Here is a 25,836-nt window from a genome sequence, read left to right on the forward strand (position 1 = left end):
CTGCTCTGGACACCAGAGCAAAGACCCACTCAGCAGTAGATGGCCCAGATTGCTGCATAATTGGATATTCTTTCTCTGCTTGTTGTATCAGCATGTTGGTCTCCTACAAGCATGGGGCAAAGTATTATTGCATCAGTTACTCCTCCTCCCTCCTCCCTTCCAAAGGATTTCTGCCGTCTAGAGTATAAAAATAATTGCTTCGGAAACTCCGCCGGGAGCCAGGATTTGCACAGCCAGCTTCTTCCCTGCCCAGCTCATAGCGGAGCAGGAGAGCAGCCCCCCTCTCGCTCCCACCCCTCACAAGGAAGCAACTTGTCTAAGGTCACACAAGGGAGTTTGTATCAGAACAGAGCACAAACCCTCTGCTCTCTTCATGCCCACATGCTTGGCATTGCTCTCCTCCTCTCCTCCTGTGCAAACAATCTGTCCCTCCACATGCGTCATCTTCTGCATGTTTACTCAGCTGTAAATCCTGCTGAATCCAATGGGTCTTACTCCCAAGTGGACATGCATAGGATTGCTGCCTGAAATAGCATCAACTAGTACTACATTACATTTATTTTTTTGTTCCTACCACCATAAATTCATAGATTGTTTTCATGGCAGTCACACTTTTTAAATATGCAACCACAACTGATTTGTGCAGAATCTATTGCAACTTGGGATGCATTAAGATAACCACTGTAATGCCAGATGCATAAATAGGACTTATTGGTTTTCCATGAGAAGGTGAAATTAGCTTTATCCTTAAGATACTTTTTAAAAAATGAGATTTCAGCTTGTCGGCTCCACACATTACTGTACCAGTCCTACAAGTACAATGCAGTTTCTCCAAGGGGAGGGAATTTCAGCAGCACAGCCTGGATCTACATGAACTCAGGGTAAAAAGAAGCTTTCACATTAGTTGGCAGCTAAGCTGCAGGGCAGTCATAAAATAGGGTCATTTTTATTCCTGATTTCTTCCTCTGGAGTCACCAGAACTACATACAAGAATGAAATTGACAGATACACTACTCCACAGGGCAAGGAAAATTCAAATATGGTTAACCACAGTGGCAAAACAGCTAGCTTTTTAAGGAGACACTGGCAGACACCCTTGTAAACCCACTGGGCTTAAAAGGGAGCAATTCCATTTAGGATTGCATTGTAAATTATCTAACTTCCTGGCTCCAAAACAAAAGTGCATAATGGGGGCCAAGCCAAACATCTTCCCTCCACTGCTCTATACCATCTTCCAGTTGGGGCACAGAACACTGCACCACTGCACCAGGGTGGAATGGCTACCTATTTCCCCTGTGCCCCACCTTTGACACTACAGTCCAGCCTCTGGGGTCCAGTTAAAAACCTCATTACCACCCACACAAAACAAATCTCACTGTGCGGGACCATATAATGAGGCCTTGGGGCCAGAGACACACACAGACACACCTCATTGTGCCATTCAGGGTCCCCCACGGTTCAGGGCGCTCTGCAGCATTTCACGACAACTCTGTAATGAGCCAGGCGCCGACAAAGAGCCATTGTGGGCCCCAGCCAGCCAGCCTGCCCGCCCACCGAGCAACTCTTCCTCAGTCCCCAGGAGCAGCTATAATTAGGCTTCCCCTTTGGTGGCCTCCTCGCTGAGGGGGTTGTGGGCCCAGTTTGCCAGGTGGCTCAGATAAAAGCCTCATTGTGCCAGGTTGCTGCAGCAGGAAGAGGTGGGAACAGCTGACTAGCAGCACAGGTGAAACTGCTCCTCTAGGACCGACAGGCTGGGACTGAAGGCCTGCCACAGCTTCCTCGTGGCCCCTGTGTCCCAGCACTGACCCCTGCCTGCTGAGCCCAGTAATAAAGCCATCAGGTGGAGGGGAAACCAGGCAGGAGGTTCTCACCCTCCAACCTGGCTCACTTGTTATACGATCAACAGAGGTTTAGTTCCCCCACTGAACTTCAGGTTTCTAGCTTAATGGAAAGAGATACAAGTTGCAAAGAAGCAAAGATGGAGCTGCTTACGTAAGTGCTGCTCTGTGTTGTTCAGTCGCACCATCGAGTCCGGCTGTTCGCGAGTCGCGACACCATGGACCACATCACACCAGGCCCTCCTGTCTTCCGTCATGCTCCGGAGTTTGCTTAATTTGATGTTCGTTGCATCGATAACACTAACTCTGTACAGACTCTTAATGCAGGGTATGCTGCTGCTGTAAGCTCTGTAATGGGCTGTGGCGTGCTACTTTGCTTTACTGTGCCTTCACTGTACAGAAGACCTCAATTGCAAGGATGAGGCCTAAAGGCAAGCTCACCTTCCAAAATGTAGTAGCACAGGGGTTCTTGGGTACCTCGGCTCCACTGGCTAAAGCAACCCCTGAAACTCTGCTGTAGAACCATAGCATATTGGAAGATTTGGGGGCTTGTTTTAAGGTGCAGGGATTTCACTGTTGCCCCACTTGTACTGACAACGTAACTTAGAACTTGCCCAGCTTCCCCCTGTGGCTCTCCTTTTCAGAGGGAAATCAGCAGAGGGAGGCAAGATGTCTTTCAGGGAAACTTGTCCTCCAGTCATATCTTCTGGTTAAGAAACCCAAGCATGTTTCCAAGTAGCCATGTTTAAAACGATTGTTCAGATTCAGCCAGTCTTTCTGCTGCACGTAAAGGGAGGGGCATCCCCTCTGAGCACTCCAGAAGTCTATGCTGGGGGGGATCATGATGAGACCTGCGTGGGATAGGGGCTATATAGTATGGAGGAGATTTGGGCGAGATTGAGTGGAAAAGCTGGCTGGATCCCACCCATTGCCTTATTCCCCTACCAACCAGTTCAAGAAACACATCTATAAATGTTCCTCTTCCCTTTGAAGGTGGGTTTATGTCCTTCCCCAAAACTGCATCTGTTCCTAGTTGCTACCCCAGGCCTTTCACTCTCCAAGACAATCATCTTCACAACTGCTCCCAGTACTGAACCGCTGTCAAAATGGCATCCTTCAAATGCCTGGCTGCATTTTGAGTTTATGCTGGATGCTAAGATTGAGAGAAATCTGAAAAAGGCCAAGCTGCAAAATGGCACATTGCCCTTTCTCTAGCACCCAGTCCTTTCTTTCTTTCTTTCTTTTGCGGGGAGGGGGATGCTTAATCACTGTAAGATGTCTTACTGTAAAAATCAGATTTGGGGAGGCCAAGCCTTCACTTTCTAACTACTCTTTTCCTTGACCTTTGATAGGCTGGCTATGAGCTGGTGGCAGTGGAAGGAGAGAGCCTGCAGAACGTCACACACCAGCGTGCTGTAGAGATCATCCGTCAAGCCTATCGTAACAAAGCCAGGGAGCCCATGGAGATTGTGGTGAAGGTGCCGAAGGAAACAAAGTAATGGAGTAGACAAAGCAACTTGCCCTGAAGAACGTGGCCAGCTCAAAAATGAGTTGCAACCCCTGCCGTCAGCCGAGGACTGGTTCATGCCTATCTAACTGCTCAGTATAACTGTAGCAGAGAGGTTAAGTAAAACGGCAACCTGAAGTCTTGACGAAACAGCAGCTTCCAAATTCCAGGAAGGCATGGTTCAAGACGAATCGGGGAACTGCAGGTGAACAGCAGGACAGGGGCACTCCTCTGTGAAGCAGGTGTTTCGTGGATACTGCAAACAAAGCAGATGCTAATGAACATCTGCAAATGGGACAGCTTCGTGCTGGCAAAGGGGAGCTTCTGCTGTGCACAGTGGGAAAGTGTTGGCATGCAAGACTTCATCTAACTCTCTCCTGTGAGTGGGTGTTTTTGGATGAAAAGGCTCAGCTGCACCTATCAGAAGCCAGCACAATGGCCGGTGAAGAGACATCAGTACCTGGTGCAGAGCTGGTACCACTATGAGCATTCTTTCAAAACCCAGCCCATGTTTATAGACAGTGGCACATTTTACAAATGAGTAGGGGATCTTTTCCCCCCACTCCCCTCTAGGGGAGGCAAGAATCCTTGATCCAGCCAGGTAATAAAAGCAGGAAACTGGGCTTAACCTTGTCATCATTTCTTCCAATGAAATGATAATGGTAAATCCATACAGAGGGAAGATCTAACTGGCAGCAGTACCAGTAGGGGACATGCAGTAGGCCAAAGTGGGTGACCACTACTTCCATCAAGCCTTAGAGCCATTTAACCAGCAGGGAACTAAGAGAACCAGAGGAAAAAGGAAACACTCTGCTCTCCGTCGTCTTTCCTGAAATCCCATGATCGGAGCAGCTGCAGAGGATCTCCAGGCTGAGGCCACGGATGTTCTCACGGCACATGCGTGCTGCTGCCTAACAGTCCGATAAAGTGTTGATAATCCTGGCATCTTCTCTCTCTTGAATGAAAATGGCTACTTGAAAGTCAGATGCTCGAGTCCCCAGGAGACAGGATGGCGACCTTCCCCCTGGAGCCATGGCCAGGCATCTCACATGAGGCGCTGGCAGTGATGCAAGGCGCACTTGGGAGACACAGCAACAAGAATGTTAGGTGTGTTAAGTGCAAAGCAGCCCCCCCCCGGTCTGGAGAGGAGTCGGGGGGCCCCCACTCTGCCACAGCCACTTGATCTCTGTTCTCCTCCCTCTACCAGAACACTTTCAGCCCATCCGGACCTTTAGTGTCCCATATCCTCCCCACCCCCAATAAAATCACCATATGGCTTTTCTTTAAAACACAAAGGTATCTTTTCCCCCTCTTTTTTTAATTCACACTTTTCTTTTGGTTTGTACAAGAAATTTACACAGCTTGGAAAATATACAATTTCAGAAAATAAAGTAAAAAAACAACAACAAAACACAACGTGGTGCCAAAAGTTGGGGATAGTGGGGGGGGGGGGAGAATGACAGAAGGGCAGGTCAGCAACAATCACAGAAACGACACGCACCAAGCTTTTCCCTTTGGTCTAGTGATGTGGGGGCCCCTCTCTACATTCTCCAGTAGCTGTGGGCAGTAGAGCACAAAAATGGCTGGGGTGGAAGTAGGTGAGGACTGCCTCTTCTTGTGGAATGCACAGAAATATACATTAGCATGGAAGATCCCTGGGAAGGAGGCCGGAGGTACATAATGAGTCACTATGCACCCTCCTGACCCCACCTTATCCATCAAAATCTCAAGTCTAATAAATGCAGAAAAAGAGGAGGTGGTAAAGCTAAAGTCAGCCCGACATGGCAAACACCCCACCATCAATGCTGCTATTCCCAGACTGGTGTAAACAAGATGCCCAGATATGACGGGCTTTGGCTGCATTCAGCTCACTGTCACTGTAAGAAGTTTCCCTGTTTACACTGGCACAGAGAATGGGCTGACAATATTTAGCCAACTTGACAGGGTGGGCACATAAAGCATTCACTGTATATAGAGGGACACAGCTGGGGAGGGATGGCGCAAGGTGAGATACCATGGGCACTCCGAGCCACACTTGCATAGCTGTCCACTGTTTCTTGTATTGGATGGATGCATTGGCAACTCAATCCTATTCTGTGACCCCCCAAGGTTCAGGTGTACTAGGTCCAGGTTAGTTCTACCCTTCAGCTTCCTGATAACTATAGGGATATATATGTATTTTCTTCATTTACTCAACCTGAAGAAAAAGGCTACACTTCTCCAACAGAGTGTACTTTGGTCCTTAATGCAGTACTGGGCCGCTTTGTCATGCCCTCTGAGAAAGGCCTTTCCCCACCTCAGAAGACGGAGTCTGCTTCCCTTCCTCTGGACACACCCACGCCAGCTCGCAACCTGTCACAGTATCTGTCAAGCGGCCAGTAGGCACCAGAACCCCCTAGCTAGGCAGGAGAGGAAGACACAGGTCCTCCCCAAACAAGAATGCTGTTCTCTGAAGATGAGTCCCTCTGCCAAGGTGGTGACCAACCACTTCAAGGTGAAGGCGGAGACAGAGCTATAAGCCAGAACTTTCTCTGCAGCCAAAACAGCCAGTGAACCTGGTTCAAGTACAGATGAACTTCCAGACTTTTAAAAAGATGGAGCTGTGTACTCGGGTGCTTCAGTTATTCAGATCAAGGACAAATAAAGCCAAAGAGCTGAATACCGCCCAGTGGAAGGCAGGAAGGAGTGGAACACTGGGACCTGGTAAGGAGCTCTGCTACGGAAGGAAACGGGGGCAACTGGGGCTTCTGGGAACAACAGCTTACCCTACATCATTCCAAGGAAAAGAAAGCCAGCAGGGCACTCTGCCAAACAAACCTGAGAGGGGGGAAACATGGATAACATGAAAAAGGAACCTAACATACTCAGGACCACTGGACCTCAAGTCAAATGATTGTGATGCCAGCAGGGGGGAAAGATGCAGGAAGAAAAGGGAAAGGCACTCTCATGTAGGTTTCCAAAGAAGGATGGGTGTATCCCCTGGCCCCCATGCAGCAGGGTGTCCACAGAGGTGGGACTGGCAAACAGCACAAAGTCCTGCCAAGAGTCTCAGCAGCCTCAAGAGAATGGGAACATCCAGGCAATACACACAGGGGAAAGACATTCCCAAACCCCAGGAATAAGAATCCAGAGCAAGCTTATACACATAGTTTTGGATAGGTCTTATAAAAATCATCCTTTGGCAAAAAGCAGTGAAACTGGAGTGGGGCAGGAAATTGGGAAGTGTGCAGGGAAATTACTCAGTGAACTGCCAGTAATGGAGCAGCACAGGTCCCTTTAAGGTAAGATGCACATCAGAATCTACCACGTAGACACCCCAGAGGCCAGGAGGTGTTTGGCTTATAGCCTTTTGGGAAATGCACTCAGGGATTTCAGCCTCTGCTATCACAGGACAGGGGAGTCCAGAACTTCATTATTCTGACATTGCACACAATCGCAAGGAGAGAAAAAACACACACACACGGACACACCCCACAGCATTTGGGGCCAGGATTCAGAAGCCTGAGAATCAATTTTAGTTCTTTCATTTCTTGCCTTTCTGGCTGTGAAGGTACTTCGTGGAGATTCAGGTTTTGCCCACACTTCCATTCAGAGGACTTGAAGATTTTCCACCGGGGAGGAAAGAAGATTTAGTAGCCTGTAAAGCACCTTACACTTCACAACTATTGGGTTTGATCCAGACTAGATTTTCTGCAAATGGAAGGCACTTCCATCAGTGAAACAGAACTTTCCTGCCTCCCACTGCAATCCACTGATTCCACAAAATGTTGCCCCTGAGGAAGAGGGAAAGGGCCCTGCACCAAGCCTGGCCCGGCTCCACCCCCACAAGAGAGGGAAAAGGCAGCCTGCCCGCCCTACCCCCATGCACCCAAAAGACAGAGGGTCAGCCTGTTTCCCCCAGCCTGCTCTTCCTGGGCTGGGTCAGCCCAGGTTGGGAGGGGGGAGTGGACCACTAGGAAAAGTCCTGGTGACCTCAATGGCAAGTTTGGTGTAGTGGTGTAAAGCGCCAGACTCTAATCTGGAGAACCGGGTTTGATTCTCCACTCCTCCACATGCAGCTGCTGAGTGACCTTGGGTCAGTCACAAGTTCTCTCAGAGCTGTTCTCTCAAGGGCAGTTCTCTCAGAGCTCTTTCACCTCCAGCTACCTCACAGAGTGTCTGCTGTGGGGAGGGGGAGGGAAGGAGATTGTAAACTGCTCTGAGATTCTGAGGGAAGGGTGGGGTATAAATCCAATCTCTTCACTTCTTCTTCACTCTGCCCACGAACTGAAGGTCTAAAGTGGAAAGAGGAAACTGGCAGAAATTACGCCACTTCTGTAAGTGGGAAATTTAGTCTGGATCCAACCAAACAGACTGGAAGCTGTACTAATGATGCAAAATAAATATATGGAAACCTGTTTTATTTGTATAATCTACATGGGATACAGAATTCAGCTTTTCTTGGCCCAGAACTTCTTAAAAATTTGGTTCTGTTTTACACAGGACTGGACTGAAGGTCAGAGAACAGCATCCTGTTAAAAAATAAAATAAAATCTTGTCTACCCAGCAGGCCTCAAAGGAGGTCATGCTAATTCCCTTCCATCAACTAAGTGGATCCGCAACTAACTGGCCATTAACACACTTACAAGTCAACTCTGTTTAATGGCCAGCCAATGGAGACCAATTGGGGTCACTTTGGAAATGACGGCCAACCAAAGCCCTCCCACCCACTCTGCCTTAAAGCCTATCTCCAGCCCATGAAGAGGAGGCAAGTGATGGTGTGCACCACTACAGTAGGAGACTGTGTAGCAACTGCAACCTGGAGGGCTACAGCACTATCAAGTGCTGCTTCCCAAAGTATGCAGAGCCCAGGAGGAACAGAGCTGCTGCTACCTTCCTTCCAAGGAGAGGAGGAGTATATCTTTTGTCAGGCCCCATGCTCCTGGGGAGCAAAGCGAGCCGCCTGCAGGCCCTAGGCACGTCTCAGTGGCAGTGAATGTTTTTGAGCTGGGTAGGGTCCTCTCGAACTGGGTCCCCAACTATGTTATGTGATGGTACAAGTGCTACCCACTGGGACTCATGACTGTGCTTGTGCATTAGGTGATGCCCTCCACCGCTGGGCTCCCTACTGAGCATGCTCCAATCTTGGTTGCCAGAACCTCTTTCTGGCAGTGTGGCCCCTTTCCCAGGCCTCCACCAGGCACACTCAGATCTCAGTGGCAGCAATCTCCTCAAAGCAGATTCCTTCGCCGCCATGCATCTCATACTCATCCATGTCCCGGGCCTCAAGTTCGAGGCTGAGGTGGCGCAGCTGGCGTTCCATGTCGCGGTTGTGCTGGTACATCTGGATATAATTATGTTGCAGCTGCTTCTGATAGCGGATGACCCGGTCCTTTTCACTCTGCCAAGTAATGCGCTCGGCATGGAAAGCCTCCCGTTGCTCCTCGCCACGCCGCCGCTCACACAGCAGCTCTGCCCGCAGCCGTTCAGCCTGGGCTCGCAAACCATGCAGGGTGTCTGCCGCCTGCCGCTGGGCTTTTGCCTCATCACACTCAGCCAGCAGGGGGCAGAGATCTCCAGTGGCACTACGCAGTCCATCCAGCTCACGCTCCAAGCGCCCCAACTTCTCACGCAGCAGCTCCGCTTCACTCTTGCGCCTTGCCAGCTCATTGGCACAGACTTCCAGCTCCAGAGCCTTGGTGTGGGCCACCTCCTGCAACCCCAGGACCTGCTCCTCGCCAGCTTGCAGCTCAGCCCGTGCTTCCCTCACCTGAGCTCTTAGGAGCACCAGCTCGTTGCCCCGCTGGACCACCTCTGCCTGGGACTCCTTCAGCTGCTGTTTTAGTAGCGATATCTCACCTGATTTCTGGCATACCTGGTGGGAGACAGAGAGGCATCAGTTAACTGGAAAGAAGCTAAAGCCAAGGCCCAGATTCTGTCACTTGGCTGCTGTCCTCGAGCTCAAGCAGGCTGCAGAACTAAAGCCAGTGAGACCACATCTGCATTCAAGGGCCAGGAGAGGAGCAGAAGAAGACATTGGAAGGGACATCCAAGAGCTTGTTAGCATAGAACAGCATAGAACAGTTTGGTTCTTGGAGATTCTATTAAGTGGGAAGACTCTTCCCTCAGAAACAAACGCGGTTCCCAGCAGTGAACTATCTCGCAGAAGAAGAAGTGATTCCAAACAACTCTTATTACAAAGATCTGTTATATTTTTAAAAGAGCTCTTAAAGGCTGAAATGTTGGTTAATACACAGTGATAATATGTGTTATGAATGTACTGTTAAATATATTGTTCAAAATAAAAAACACTTTTTTTTAAGAAGAAACAAACGCATCCCCTGCCTCATTATCTATTACTGAACATCTTCTATGGTGATATCAGAACCAAGTCCAGGAGTGAGAGAAAGAGAATTTGAAGATTTGCAAGAGGCCTAAAAAGGCTAGTTGCAGTAATTCCCAAGACCCACCAAGTAGAACAATTCATCCCAAATGGCAATACTTTCTTTTTGGAAAACTCATTATTGCTACGGCTACCAATGCAGTGCAACAGCAGTGGGGCTTCTAGATGGTGGGTTTCACCTCATTTTCCTTCCTCCCAGTTCCTGATGTGGCCATTTTCCCACTCCACGTATACCACAGTGGTGGCGGAGACTTTCTCAAGGATTTTTAAAACAAGCAATTGACATAACAATATACCATTATACCATGTTAACTTCCAACTTAAAAAACAAACAAAACTCAAAACTTTCAGAAAAGCCCTTCCCCTCACCTGTGGCAGGGACTGGGGAAAAGAAAAGAAAATCCAAACTTTCCTGCCTACACAGCAGGTATCCAGGCTCTGCTGCAATCTTTCCCAGACTTCCCAGCAAAGCACATTCAGGAAATACTGGAAATCCCAGGAAGTGCACAAATACCCCATGATGCTGTGGGGAAGTGGGAAAAGGCATACTTCCCCCAACCCTGTTAATACCCTGTGTGGAAAAGGTCTGCCATCTAGCAGGTCAGAAAGGAACAACTCACTGTACCCCTGTGGACAGACAGAGAAGAGTCCCTCAATGGCTGGAAGACAGAGAGAAGCTAAAAGGCAACTGAGTGGAGACGATAAGGCTGCTAGTGACACAGCCCTCTTGATACATGGCTTTGAAAGCAAACTCCCAGAAAGATCCTCTGAAAAGTACACAACTGTGTAAAGCCCTTTCTTCCAGCACAGCTCACCTCCCATTTGGTCTCTTCCAACCGTGGCCCCAACTCTGTATGTTCTCGCTCAAAAGAAGCACAACGTTTCTCCAGCAACTCGCGCTCTGCCAGCAGCTGCGCAAAATCCTCCTGGAGTTTCTTCTTCTCCTGCTGAAGCTGGAAGATCTGGAGCTGCAGCACTTGCTGGCTGCGCTGTGCTTTTTGTGCTGCCTGCTGGAGCTTGACTGTGTAGCCCTGCCGAAGCTCTTCCATCTCCTCCTCACAGCGCCTCTGCTTCTCCTCATATACCTAAATGGAGGAGAAAAAGCACCTGGTTGGAATCGAAAGAGCAGCCACCCGGTATGCTGTTGCCATCATGCAGCCAGCTCCTGCAGCACCACCAAACTGTGCCTAGTAAGCACTGCCCAAAGACTATTATTTTCCTCCTGTTTGCTCCAAGTAAAAAAGGCTGCTGAAAGGCACTGCAGCTCCTGCTCCTCATCATAGGATTCTGTATCATAGAGGAAGCAGGGAGCTGGGCAGGGGATGCTTACACAAGAAGGGGATGCAAGGAGATCATTTTGAACAGGACACAGAAGCTGCTACAGATGGAGCAGGGAACCACAGGTGGGAAATATGGAAAAGGTGAACAAGGCAAACAACGCCAACTTGGCAAGCATACAGATCCTGCTACAAATGTGTCTCACCAGAAAGATTCCAACAATAGAAACCCAGATCTGGTAACGAAAAGTATTGTTAGATGATACAAATTAAGCTTTATAACGAAGTGTAGACAATGTTCTGTTTGCATTGTTTTCCAATTCTGTAATTCTAGACCTACTGCACTGCTTACTGACTAGTTTATACTGTCTAACTGAATTGTTTTATAAAGTAAATACAATAAAATATATTGCTGTTCTTAAAAAAAAACAACCCAAGACTGGGAACTATGTGTAATGAAAATTATGACACAACATGTACAACAATGCTCTTTAATTAGCTTTAAGTTTTGACAGCATTTTATGAAGCAGCTTGTGGGTGTCAGTGCAGGGGATGGCCAACTTCACACTCAGAACGAAGACAGACTGTGCTGTGAGCCTAATCAACATCTATATGCACACTGCACTTGGGGTTGAAAATCCCCTCCCCTGCACTGAAGACAAGAATGCAGAAAAAGAAGGCTGCATTGACCTTATTTGTGCTCGGGGGGGATTCTGCCCAGGTCTGACCAAAACCTGGAGTGTGCCTGGCCCCTCCCCAGCTCCTCTACCAGTCAGTGCACCTCTCCTCCCCCGCTGCCTACCCGTGTGTCCTTCCTGAGCCTACTCATTCGCTTGCCAGCCCTCTCCAGTGCTGAGGGGGTATATGTGGCTAGGAGATCTGTCACTGGAAGCAGTGTCACTCTGCACCATCCTCACATTCTTTCTCACTTGGCAACACTAAGTAGTGTATACCGCCATCAGGCCCGTAACTACATTGAAGCATTCTGGGGCCCGGCCCCACGACTTCCTACCAAGGCCCCACAACTTCCCAACCTGTCAGCAACCCCACAGGCGCCATCCTGGGCTGGCGGCTGATCGGGCAGAATCACTTTCAGCCGGCATGTCAATTTCGGCAGTAGGAGCTGATTGGGGAGTCTTTCCACCAGCCGAATGTCAATTTCAGCCCCATTTGACGGAGAGGCTCCAAACTCGCAGAGTAGCTGCTGGAGCCTCTCCCCAAGATACCCACCAAGTTTCAAGAACATGGTGGGAAAAAAGTAACGTTTTTTCCCCACCATAGAGAATGGAGGAGATGGTGGCAACCTGTTTGGGGGCCCATAGAATTGGACCCCCTGGTCCAATGTTCCTGAAACGTGGTGGGTATCCTGGGGAGAGGCTCCAGCAGCTACCCTGTGAGTTTGGAGCACCTCCATCAAACCATCTCCCCTCCAGCCCCCAGAATATACCCTATGTTTTCGCCATTGACTTCAATGGCCCATAGGTTGTACTGGGGCCAATTCAGATCAGAGAATCTGAATTGGCCCACAGCAGCCCGAAAGGGGCCCGAATGGGCCATTTTCGGGGGTGCATTCAGCTCAGACGAACCGAATGCACATCCCTAAGCCACGGCATGAAGCAGTGCAAGGCAGCCAGGCAAGCTGGCTGGCAGGTGAGGTGCGGCCAGGGAGCTGTGAGTCTTGTGGCTGAACCTGCAACTACAGAGATTTATCTCCTTCTCCCTCCAGTGCAAGATTGCAGATCTCACGCGCTCGCTTGCATGTGCCTGTGCCCTCGTCGCCGAGGAAGCTGGCCACCAAGGGAGAGAGAATCACAGCACTCCCTCAGCTTCCCCTCCCGGGTTTTTCCTTCAGCTCCCACCTTCTCAGTCCAGCCCGGTTGCACCAACCCAGGGCGCACACAGGCCACCAGCGGCAGCAGAGCAGCCATCTCCATCCCGTCTGCTCGCCCACCTCTCCTCCGTTGGCTTGTCTCCCTGGGCGGGCTGCCACTTACAAGTCTGAGAAGTGTTGCAGCAGAAAACCCCCCTGCAGGGCGGTGGGTGGGGGTGTGACCGAGGCAAAGTCACCATGGAGGCACGAAGTCAGCCAGGAAGAAAGTAATAAGGAACCGAGCCCGCCACTTTCGCCATAGTTCCCTGCACTCCACACAGCCAGTGCTGTTGTGGGGGGAAATGAGAGATGCAGGGGATCCTCCTCAGGTTACTCGAAGTCAGTGACTGACTTCCACTTACACCCACCCTTCACAATAGGGGAAATAACCCTGCTCCTGCCTGGGAGTGTGAGTTTATTTTATTTTTATCAGTGCCCCCTGACTTATTTAAAGGCCCCCTGAATTAAGAAATCCTGGCTATGGGCCTGACCGCCATGAGCATGGCTGGTGAGAAGGCTCAAAAGCAAGCAGATGGGCACAGGGGGATGCAGGTGGGCATGGGCAACAGCAGTGGGCACCTGAGACCCTCAGCAGATGCCCCATCTCAGGGTATGCTGATGCTGGCCCTGTCTGTGCCCAAAGAGAACTCATGTATTCTATACATTAAATGAAGATCTGCCAGTCCTAACATATACCAAAGATTTAGGGCAGAACATTTCCTGAAATGGGACATTTTACAGAAAAATTTCCAGTACTTTATTTCCAACATAAATTTTTCCATTTCTAAAGATTCACTATTTCAGCAAATTAAGACTCGAATTCTATGGCCAGTGCAAAATAAGGCAAACTTCAGAGTTTCTCAATGCCATCCTAAGCAGACTCATACCATTCTAAGCCCTTTTACTTCAGTGGACTTAAAAGGGTGTAACTCTGCTTAGAATGGCACTGTCCAAGTTGTAATTAATATTTTTCAGGCACTGATCCCTAGGAATTTACACGTGAGATGTACATGTATGTTTTATTGATTTATAAAGGGGGGGGGTTGTGTGAGAATCACAAATACAAATAATAATCCAGAAACATGAAGTTATAAATTCACCTGATTGGCTGTGCAAATTAGATGAATCCCCACATTAGATTCTTATTTATATAAGTCTTCTAATATTATAGGAGATATTGTAACCATCAATCAGACGTAGAACTAACAAGTAACAGAAGTGATACTACCTACAGTGACTGTGAAATGGGGGGGGGGGGGGGGGCCGTAACCTCCATAGAAGAGACTGAAATTCTGCTGATATAGATGAATGAAAAACCACAGCAAATCCATAGGATATAATGCTTAGTTCTAAAGGTCTGCTAAAATTAGTGTGTCAACAGTTTGCAATGTTTTCAGGGAAGGGGGGTACTTAAACAATATATGGAGAGTATATGCTGTATTGTATTTATATTTTTACAGGTATTATTGCAATAAAAATAATTTTCACACAAAACTTTGAATTTGTTTGAATGTAACCTTTAAATCATACGACTTTTTCTTGAACAGGTATTTCAGTTGACCTTGGAACCGCTATTGGGACATAACCCTAATATAAAGTACTTTTGAAACCTGTTTACTAAATGTAACTCAAATGTAACTCAAAATAAACAACCTAAATCAGATCATGCTCTACTTTCCTTTCCCTGTAACGTAAAAGCCTACAAGCCATATGTCAGTGTATATTATAAGTAATTTGTAACTGCATAGATAAATATGGCTAAATCACCCACGTACTTTTTTTTATCTTGCCTGAGAGTAAGATCTTTAGTATCTGTTGTTCTGAAATGTTCTGTAGAAGGTCAGTCCAGGAAGTAATATATTGGTTACGATGTGAGATATAACAGGGGCAACTAAAAAGGATATGGGCAATTAAGAACATAAGAAAAGCCAATGTTGGATCAGGCCAATGGCCCATCCAGTCCAACAATCTGTCACACAGTGGCCAAAAATACCAGGTGCCATCAGGAGGTCCACCAGTGGGGCCAAGACACTAGAAGCTCTCCCACTGTTGCCCCCTCCCCCAAGCACCAAGAATACAGTGCATCACTTGCCCCAGACTGAGAGTTCCTATCTATACCTTTTGGGCTAAATAGCCATGGATGGACCCCTGCTCCATATGTTTACCCAATTCCCTCTTGAAGCTGTCCATGTGTGTAGCCGCCGCCACCTCCTGTGGCAGTAAGTCAACTTGATCTTTACAATAAATACAGAAGCATTTCTCGGGGGAGGGAGGGGTTCTACTAAAGTGACCCTTCATCTCAGCGGAAGGTAATGCATTGCATCTAAGTAGCAGGAAAGTGGGACAATATTTTGGAACTGTTAAATAAAAGAAGTATTTAGACAATGCAAACATTTTCTGATAAGATAAATGGAAGTAAACAGGGGAGCATTTCCAATCAGCTTGGAGTTTTGGTATAGCCCGATCTTTTTTTAAGTAATCTATTTCATACAATTAACAAGAATTTTTTTAAATGAGTCCCTGAAATTTAGACTCAGGTTTAATATAGCAAGCTGTGAGTCAACTGGGCTAAGCCCAGTTCCCAAGCAGGAGTCAGCTGTTACTAACTGCAGTAAGGATGGTAGAGCATTAGGTTCACGAAGTGATAACCTAAACCTGATAGCGTGGTACCATGCTATTGTTGAAATCTGAAGGAGTCCGAGTTCTAGCTGCACAACTGCGGAAGGTACACTGAGAGGAAGAGAAAGTAACTTAAGGAAGAACTTTGTTGGAGCTTATCAAGAGGATCCAGTGGTCCGTTGACCCAGATCAGGGCAGCACAGAGCAATTTAGGAAGAATGATGGCCTTATAAAACTTTAACAAAAACAAGATAGATTGGCCTCCTTTGGTATAAAAGAATTTATGAAGAGTGATTAACGACATTTGGGTCTTTCTTATGACAGAATTTATATGGGAGTTCCAGGATAAATCATAATTAAACATAACACTGAGATATTTAAACTGTCTGACTACTTCAATAGTTTCTCCATAAATTTGCCAGGGATGTTCCTTCAAACACCTTGACTTAGAGAATCTCAGGATATTTGTTTGGGCAAAATTAATTGTCAACAACTCTTAAGCGCAAAAAACACAGAAATTGTTCATGAGTTTCTTCAAGCCAATTGGCGTTTGGCTGAGGAGAACTAAATCATTGGCATATAAAACTATTGATAGAGGATGATTTGTTAAATATCATGCATGAGTATTATTTTGCAGATCTGGGAAGAAGTTATTTATATATAAGTTGAATAAGTGTAGAGCTAGGACACATCCTTGCCGTACACCTTTTTTTGATTCTTATTAATCTCAGAGATGAATTCATATTAAAAGTTTTTAACTGTAGAATGCTCCCAGTATATAGGTTCTTAATCAGGGCCAACAGCCACTTAGGAATAGAGATGGAGTTCAACTTTTCCCATAAACAAGTATGGGATACTGAATCAAAAGCTGCTCAAAGGTCAAAAAGGCAGCGAATACAGATTCTCCGTTACTTTTGATGTATTTATTAACAAAGGTTGATAGGATCAAACAATGTTGTATACATTTACAGCATTTCCGAAAGCCAAACTGCTCTTGCTGAATTATGTTGTATTCTTCCATCCATACTTTTAATTTATTCATTTAAAAGGCAGCATATATTTTATTCAATACAGAAAGAAGGCTAATTGGAGGGACCCGTTCTTATCCCTTTCTTATAAACAGAGAAAGAACAAGAGTTGGATTTATACCCTGTCCTTCACTAGGAGTCTCAGAGCAGCTTACAATCTCCTTTCTGTTCCCCTCCCCACAACAGACACCCTGTGAGGTAGGTGGGGCTGAGAGAGCTCTTTCAAGAACTAACCTTGAGGGAACAACTAAAAAAAACTTATGACAGACCCAAGGTCATACCAGCAGCTGCATGTGGAGGAGTGGGGAATCAAACCCGGTTCTCCCAGATTAGAGTCCGTGCTCCTAACCACTACACCAAACTGGCTCTCTTGGTTGATTGATTTTTGTGAATAAGGGGGCTAATAATTCTGTCCACCATACTGGGTCTAGCTTGAAGAGTTCAACCAGAAGTAAATCATAACCAGGAGCCTTTCCAGTTTTCATTTGTTTAATTATAGCTACTCTTGGATACACAGGTAGCTGTGAGATGTCAATACCGGAAGGAGAAGTAGAACCTCCCACAGTATCTTTAAACATATCTTCAGAGTAGCACTCCCAGATAGACAATGGGATATTAGATGCTAAATTATCACCTCGCTGAAAAGATCTAAGTTCTTGCCAAATGGCTCCCTCGGTTTTCTCTTTAAGTAATTTGAAAAGACTGGAGTGACCTGCTTCTGCATGCTTCCTCTGTTTTTGCTTAATTTAGTTTTTATAACAGCATTTCAAAAGGAGGAATAACCTTCTTCTTTCTAAAGTTCCAGACTTCCTCCATACAGCACAGGGGTTTTTAAGTTCTAACTTCTATTATCAATAGTCACGGTCAAACCAGCTATTTTTCACCAGTGTTCTATATGTCTTAATTTACTTTCCTAAAGCAGAAGAGAATAGGCCAACCAACTGATCTAACTTTTCAGTAGAGTTTTCTGTGCTATTGGACTGAATTATAGAAGTTCATAATACTTTAGCTTCTTCAGACCCCAGTATTCTCTAGCCAGTCTCTAGCCACCTGAGAATTCCCCTTCTTATGAGTTGTAACAGTTATAATTTTATTTCCTTTAAAACTTGAAAGGGATGTCAGAAAAAAAAGAGAGCTGAAGTGGACAATGGTTGCTAGTGAGCAAGTGCCCAATCAAGAATTTCCTTATCAAATCTACAAAATATTTTGAAATCATAAAATAATCTATTATACTCGCTCCTTTATTTGAACAACATGTAAACTCTCTGTCCAATTCAGCTAGAGTGTCACCATTTAGAATTCTAAAGCCTAAATTAGTTATCAGTCTCTATGCATTAAGAAGACCACATGAACCCCCACTACTGATTACCTGGCAAATGGCCACCTCGTTCTCATCCAAGCTCTCTCTCAAATGCTGTAGTTCAGCTTCCCGTTCTCGCAGCTTCTCCTCAAGTTCATGAACAAGAAGGGCTTCATCAGCACCACTGTGCACAGGTGAGCGCCCACCACATGAGCCACTATCAGAGGAAGGGTGCCCACGGCCACTCAGAGAGCCCGTGCTCTTGCTTGAAGATGACCGGCCACTGTCTGAGTTTGAAGGACCAGTGAGGCCCCGTGAACTGCTACTGCCATGGCTGTCAAGGTTTATGTGGCCCATGGAGATGTTGACCGGCTCCATTTGTTGGCTGCAACCAGTGCTGTATGTGGGCAGGCTTGAGAGGGAGTTGTGTCCCGAGTCAGACATGGTTCCTGAATGAGAGCTTGTGCGGCAGCTCAGGGAGTTGTGTTTCTCAGTACTCCCTGTGGAGGAGCCACCAAAGAGCTGAGCAAGGCTAGCCTGGCTCTCAGAGAGAACCGAAGTACCAGGACGCAGCGCCAAGTGCCCCTGCACGGAGGGATTACGGTTCTTGGGCATGACAGGCTTGAAGGCAGTTGGGCGGATTAACGTCTTCTCCATGTTCTGAAAAATAACACAAGGAGCACAGGGATGCAAGACCAGAAATTATCACTTGAAGGTTAAAGCAACAGGTGTGAAACCTTCACTCCACCTTTGATAAGCTTTAGGCAGATTCATCCTCTAAAATTCACAGATGAGGAAATGGAGACTTTAAAAATCTTCAATACATGGACTTTCTTTGAATTTCACTTGGGATAGTACCACCTCCCTCCTCATCATCTACTAGAACACTTTCTTAGGCTAGGAAGATCACTGTGCTGCTGTTATGGCGGACTCTCCTGGGCCTTTTAAACAATACACAGAGGCGCCTCACACTCCCTCAATTTTTATCTTAGCATACGCCATCTGTGAGAAAGGAAGGACAGAAACAACTGTTTAGTTACCAACATTATGACTGATTTAGGAAGAACAACATGCCCCCAATAAGTAGTTGCATCTCTCAAAGACAAAATTCTGAAGAAGCTAACCAAAGGGAGCTAGCAGGACTTTGTTCTGGCTGCTGGGTGGTAGAGCATAATGTACTTCAACAGCCCATCATCCTGCTCTACAAGGCTGCCACCCCTTCTTACCTTCTCAAGTTTCCCCGAGACAGGCACCAGCTTGGGGGGAGGTCCACGGATGGTGCCAACCTGGGGCTTGTCATCTTGCAGGTCCTCAGTATCACTACAGGGGCTTATAGGAGATACAGCTTCAGCCCAGTCCTCTTCACTACCATAAGGGTAGCTAACTTTCTTGGCAGGGAGTCCATGGCACAGGGGCTCTTGGGAACCAGCACCTCCTGGCAGACGGAAGGAGCCGAACTCTGCTGTGGCCTTGTGGCAAGGCCTGCCTGAGATGAGGCTACTGACACTGCCCATTGGTGCAGGAGGCGAGCAGGCACCTGTATGGAGCTGGGAAGCCCCTTCAGAGGCAGACTCAATGGAGACGGGCAGGGTCTGCACTATGGCCATGACGTCCGCAGAGGAGGCTTTGCACGTGGCCTGAAAGAGAGAAGAAATGGCTACTGAGAATGGGAGCAGGAGAGCTGACGGTAGCTCACGGGCTTTATGTTTGGACTAAGTTCTGTCACTGTGGTTTAATGGCACTGGTATGGACTGAGAGTGCAGGTGAGAAAAATGGCCTTTAAAAACAGAATGCTTCAATATACAATATTCAAAGAGAGAGAAAATAAAAATAAAAGAATTTTGCTCAAACTGTCAGCTGAACTAAAAAAGGGTCAGCAAATAGTCATGCACCTATTTACCTGGCACATTTTCCATCTCTCTCTCTCTCTCTCTCCTTCAAAGGAGCTCAGAGAGGTGTACATCGGCCTCCTGTCCTCATTTTATCCTCACAGGTATCCTAAGTTAGGCTGAGAAAGAGTTAACTGACCCAAGTTCACCAAGTGGGCTTCATGGAAGAGCAGAGATTTGAAGTAAAGTCTCCCAAATCCTAGAGTAGCACTAACTACTAGGAAACATAGCTTTTCAGGCCTCTGCCATTGGGCCATCCCTACTGTCTACATTCTGCACCATGATCCATGTGTCCACATCATATGAGCTTAGGCCATCCAGAGAGCTAGTGTAGTAGAATGTTGCAATGAAATTGGGGAGATGTGGGCTTAAATCCCCACTCTGCCATAAAGCTCATTAAGTGGTTTTAGGCAACCTAATTTACCTCACAAAGTCATTGAGAACAGCACTGGAATGAGGAGAACCACATATGCTACCCTGAGCTCCTAGGAAAGGGAGAGTGGGCCTTAAAACAAAATATATAAATCAGTTGAGCCACAGAGCAGGACCTCTTCCACAATTGACCTGCTTATGGAGCTGTCTTCTCCAAAAGGTCCAGCCTTTACGGGTTCTCACAATTTTTCAGAGAACACCAAGCCTACCTTTTTCACAAGGCCTTTTGTTTCTATAGTAGAGCTTCTGCATTTTAAGTGATTGCCTATAGAACCACTATTGGAAACTGTCCTTTATTCTTACTACTCTTGTTTTTACTAGTTTGTCAGAAGTCGCTTCAAGCCTTGGGAAGACAGGACACAAATGTTTGAAATAAATACATAAATGCCAGGGAGGTGCTGAACTGAAAAATAAAACAATGCTAACCATGACAAAAACCAGGGGGCCTCACATTTGCTCATCCAATTTCAGACATTAGGATGGTGCTGTCATAATATTGTCACATTATTTCTACGTAACTTCTTTTTAATTTATAGATAAAAACTATGGTACTAAAATGACAATAGTTGGTTCTCCAGGTGACGCATTATACTTATGAGCACTTGACTTAATAAACCTTTTTGCTTCTACTCACTTAGCAAATACTACCTGCTCAACCATGATTTGCAAGATTGTTTCTGTAGCATTGTGAGCTAGATATTGGCTTCTTTATTAAAAAAAAACCCCAACAACAACAGGAGCTGAAAGATTGATACTTTTAAAAAGCCCTTTCTGATGCCCTCAGTAGTAAGCAGAATGCCCAATACCCACTCAAAGATTTAACTCATTTCTGTGTCTATTAGACAGTATGCCCTTACACACTCACACACACATTTTAAAATATTCCCTGTAGAGACCTATGTTGGGGCCCTCCTGTGGTAAAAGAGAAGTGGAACACCAACTCAGCAGGGCCTGACTAGGTCCAGATACAACTGACTGCACAAGCAGCCTTCAACTGAAGGTCCAGCTCCCAGAGTTGGCCTCTCGATCTTTGGAGACAGCAGATGCCTGGCCTGGGACTCACAATGCTGACTGCTGGGGGGGGGGGGGGAGTGAGCACAACCGGGGGGGAATCAGACCATACAAAGAAACCCATCAGGTTCCAACTCCATGTTCTCCCAGGCCACGGGTCAGTGGAACGGCCTGTTAAAGTTGCTAAATGAAGGAAATGTTCAAAGACAGCTAAGAGGAAAAAAATCAGCCTCCAAAGCAAAAGAGGAATAAGCAGAAAAAAGAGCAAGGAGCAGAGCACTTGTGCTTCACATTACATTACTGCAAAAAGCTGTTGTCAATCACAGAAGTACTAGTATTCTGTTCTAAACAGTCTATATTCACTGTTCAGAGTTTCCAAACACAGGAAAGAAGAGAGTTCCCTTTTAGAGCAGAGTCAGTCTTCCACTTGCAGAGATGTTTTGTTACCTGGAATCCATCAGCCCAGGCACACTCACTTAAAAAAAGACAGCAGGAACATAGGCTGCGGTGTTTATAGTTTCCATCGACTCCACACCCCTCTCAGTGGAGACTTCAAGGATATGTTGGCATGGGAGTCCTTGATCTAAATTTACTGAGGCATTTTCTGCTGGGAATGCAGGGATCCTTCACATTTTTTACACTAGTTTTAAATGAGAGAGACAGAGCTGGTCCTGGGAGATTCAATATTAGTTAACCCACTAGTTGCCTCCCTAATCAGCACTAGTAAGCTAGTACATGTAAGCTAGTATGAACCAGTGGATTCCCTCCTCCAGAGCATAAATTCTTGGCTAGAATATCTTTAGATCCAGTTAAAGGGGAGGGAAGGGAATGATGAAATCTACTACTATAATTCTGACAGAAGTTTGCAAGAGGACAGCATTTAGCATTGCACCAAGGAAAGACTACAAAGAAGGAACATCCCTTACTCAAAACTAAAGATGGCTTGTGGAGAAAAAAATCCATGCATGAGGGGATAGTTTTTCTTCTTCTAACCACCTTCCACCTGGACTTTTCCCCCATCAGGGAAAAATGAATTTTTTGGTGGCGTGTGTGTGTGAAATAACAGCCTATGGAATACCTTTATTTAAAAAAAATGCCTTTAAGGTAAGATATCAAAAATTTCTTTTAGCTGCCCCTTAGTGCGCAAGGAAAGACCCACACGAAAACTCCAAGCAGGTGCCTTGGCATGCAACACATCTGTTACAGCCACAATGCCAGAAGAACTCTGAAAAGATGTAAATACACAGATGACATGACAAAGTTCTGTGGCCCTGATCTGGATAGCCCGGGCAATCCCAATCTCATCAGATCTCGGAAGATAAGCAGGGTCGACTGTGGCAAGTACTTGGATGGGAGACCTCCTTGGAATACCAGCAGTCGGGAGGCGGGGGCAGGCTTTATTCAGCCACATCTCTGAACATCCTTCAGGCCCCCAATTGGGGTCAGTCACCAGAAGTCACCATGACTTCCAGGTGTGCGTACACCCACACCCACATACATATGAAAAATACAAAAAAATACCCAAAAAAAACAACAACCAGTTTTGTGGAGGGGTTCCTCTGCTCCCCATGTCTATTTACAATTTTAGATTTTACGGCAAACCTCCTTTGTGGGTAACCCCACAGACTTTCTTTCAGAGATGCAATATGCCACTTGCAATCGCCGCACAAGTGCTCTGCCTCACTCACAACACTCTTCCCAAAGCTGGAAAGTGCTTTTTCCTTGGCCCTTTCACTTGGGAAAGGCTGTTGTTGGGCTAGTCTCTTTTCCTTTCGTAAGGGCTATCCTCGCTGTTTGCTGAGACAGCATCACCCGATAGTTAGTGGGACAATGAGAGAACACAGGAATAGCAAGATGTAATGATAACAAACATCTGTTTCATGACTGTCTGTAAGGCTCAGTAAAGGCTTTATTACATCCAGAATGAGGAATTCAGGGTCAGCGTGGAGCATGAGATAGGCAGCCCCAATTTCTAATTCCCACTCTGCCGTGGTTCTCACTGGATGCCCTTGGGCCAGTCACTCTCTCTCTCAGTATAATGCACCTCACAGGGTTATTGTAAGGTTAAAATGGAAGACAGGACTACAGTGTATGCCATTCCAAGCTCTTTGGGGAAACAGCAGCATAACAATGTAATCGACCGTGTTCTGTCGCTCCTGCGATGTAGAATCTCTCTCATATTTTGGCTCCGTCTTCCTGTCTGCAGCTGAAGACCGTAACTCAACACACCACTCTGCAGATGATTCAACTAATGCTGCATGGAGAGAAACCATTGGCCCGTCGTTTATATACAATGCTTTTGTTAATCCTTCCCTGCATAGCATTTGCCTCTTCTGCAAGAGCATCACACTGTTTATTCCTGTTCAGTTTAGGAGGCACTCTAACCCTTTCAAGAGCCACCTACGTGGAACAAAAAAATGTGGAGACTGGCGGGGGTGGCGGCACTGAAGGATTCCAGGAGGTTATTTCTCTGCCATACCACCAACAGAGAAGAGCAAAAGAAAAAGGGAGGCCAAGGAAGCAGCACCTCCCCACCCTTGCTGACTCCGCTCCCCCCTCCTTTCGCTGCTGTCCACAGAGCAGATTTGCTTTTTTATAACCTGCCCTCTGTGCTGTGCTTTAAATAGAAAGTGCCTGTGTCTCCCGCTCCTGCCAGCAGTTCAGGATCACCGAGTGGAACTAACTCGCATTTATTCCAACCCCAGGCACCAGAGCAGCCCCTGCTCATCTCCCATCTTGGGCAGTGCAGGACACCACACAAACAGCAAATGCAGCAGAGAGGAAAACACCTGGATTTGCAATGGCAAAGGAGGACGAGAGAAGGGAACACGTAAAAAAAACCCTGACTTGTTTCCTTTCCTTTCCTGTCCTTGACTAGTTGCCCCCACACACACTATTCAATGAGAGAGGGATTTCCCCCCCCCCCAATACTCCATAGACTAAAGCACCCTTCATTGCACAAGGCATCCAAATGAGAGAGATCCTTTCCGTGCTCAAAAATTTATATGTGGTCAAAGAAAGTAACTCCCAAGTTTGGATTCCAAGTTACAATATTCAGACACAGACATAATTCAGAAATACAAAGAACCAAAACAACAGGGGGGGGGGGGGGGAGCACTCCCAATCCACTACAGCAACACCAATTAAACTGCTGGAGCCAGGAGGGAGAAGAAGCTCTCTCAGCAAAACACTGTAATGTTTGAAATTCACATCAAAAAAGGAATGCATGTCGGACGCGCCATGAGCAAAAGAAAAAGAACACTGACCACAAGACAATGGATACTGACTGGGATGTAAAGACTCCATGACCTCCATTCCTATTTGCATCTGATGAAGGGAGCTTTGACGCTCAAAGTCTTATACCCTGAAAATCTTACTGGTCTCTAACATGCTACTGGATTCAAATCCAACTCTACTTGACAAGGGAACATCTAATACAACACATGGCTATATCACTACACCAAAAAGCAATGAGAAGAGACTGCAATACTAATGACAGAGATGGAGATTGATTTTTTGATTCTGCTGCAGAAGAACATCATTTGGGGACACGAGGGATGAGAATCTGCCTGGAAGGGGTGGGAAGGATATTAAGGACACATCTGCCCTCCAAAGCTCACTGAAGCTGCCTGTTCTTCCGCAGACTGTCTTGAGGGACAATACTCGCATGTTAGCATTCTCCCCTGGAGTTTCCCCAGTTCTTCTCAGGGTAGAACTGCAGTTTTCACAAAGCAAAAATATCTTGCCAAAACAGGGACCCGAGGAGAAGAAAACGTCTTCAGCTAGCAGGCTCAGAAAGGCGGAAGTTGTGTTTAAAAGAATGGGAGGAGCAAAGTGAATCCACTAAAAGATCATTTCTGCCGCATCCCCTCTGGCCAGATTTTCATATGAACGAAGTATGTCTGGAAACAGATGACAGCATTTAAAAGCTCCACCCTAATCATACTGTGGCACACATGTCCCAGTCGAAGCCCACTGTGATTTGATTTCTTCTTAAGGCATCTCAGGCAAGAGTTCATGGAGATAATAAGACCACTGGAGCAACAGTGCAAACCAATATGAGCAAACTCCTGCCTAAGCCCACTGAAATCCACTCAGAGTGAAGAAACTCTGCATCGGATTGCACTGTAAAGCACAGCAAACCTTCCCAGGCAGCGAAGGTCACTTCCAACATTCTCCTCACTCAAGAATCCTTCCTGACAGCCTCTCCTTCCACTGCCTGTAAAAGGACATATTGCTGCATCATGGATTACTTGGCACCAAACTCCCATTTCAGTGTGTACGTGCACATGTGGATGCACATGCATACATGTGCACTCATGAATTTTTAATTTACTCACTTTGTACGTTTGTATGTTCTGGTATTGGGACTGGGGCTTTCAGAGAACTTGGACATTTATTTATTTTTTTTGAGCCCCCGGAGGGGATTTTTTATTTCAGAACAGAGTCAATCTTTTCTTTTTTATCCTTGATCTTAAAAGTAATGCCTTCTGGAAATAGCCATTTATATCCAATTGAGTTTGTCTGAAGAAAAAGCACATGTTCATTGTACTTCCTTCTCCGTTGTCTTACTTCAAATGGAATATCCTTTAGCGTTCTGATGGTATTTCCCCCCACTTTCAGGGGTATTCCAGCAACCGCTTTCAGGATTGCATCCCTCACATGCCTCTTCAAGAATCTTAC

General features: G+C 46.4%; 2 protein-coding genes across 2 annotated transcripts in view; one reads left to right on the forward strand and one right to left on the reverse strand.

The window, feature by feature from the left end:
• Nucleotides 1-3,337, forward strand: part of PDZD7 (PDZ domain containing 7) — a 57,916-nt gene extending 54,579 nt beyond the window's left edge. The window contains exon 22 of the mRNA XM_015410344.1: nt 3,191-3,337. Within this exon, the coding sequence (XP_015265830.1) occupies nt 3,191-3,337 (147 nt within the window). The remainder of the gene's footprint in view (nt 1-3,190) is intronic.
• A 4,224-nt stretch (nt 3,338-7,561) lies between these two features.
• LZTS2 (leucine zipper, putative tumor suppressor 2) overlaps nt 7,562-25,836 on the reverse strand; it is a 78,137-nt gene continuing 59,862 nt past the window's right edge. Inside the window, exons 3-6 of the mRNA XM_015410348.1 lie at nt 19,048-19,458; nt 17,891-18,481; nt 10,543-10,812; nt 7,562-9,199 (exon numbers count right to left, since the gene is read on the reverse strand). Of these exons, the coding sequence (XP_015265834.1) occupies nt 8,531-9,199; nt 10,543-10,812; nt 17,891-18,481; nt 19,048-19,428 (1,911 nt within the window). The 5' untranslated portion in view covers nt 19,429-19,458 and the 3' untranslated portion in view covers nt 7,562-8,530. The remainder of the gene's footprint in view (nt 9,200-10,542; nt 10,813-17,890; nt 18,482-19,047; nt 19,459-25,836) is intronic.

Source organism: Gekko japonicus, unplaced genomic scaffold (assembly GCF_001447785.1).
Source record: "Gekko japonicus isolate JY-2015 unplaced genomic scaffold, Gekko_japonicus_V1.1 scaffold1568, whole genome shotgun sequence".
Classification (NCBI taxonomy): Eukaryota; Metazoa; Chordata; class Lepidosauria; order Squamata; family Gekkonidae; genus Gekko; species Gekko japonicus.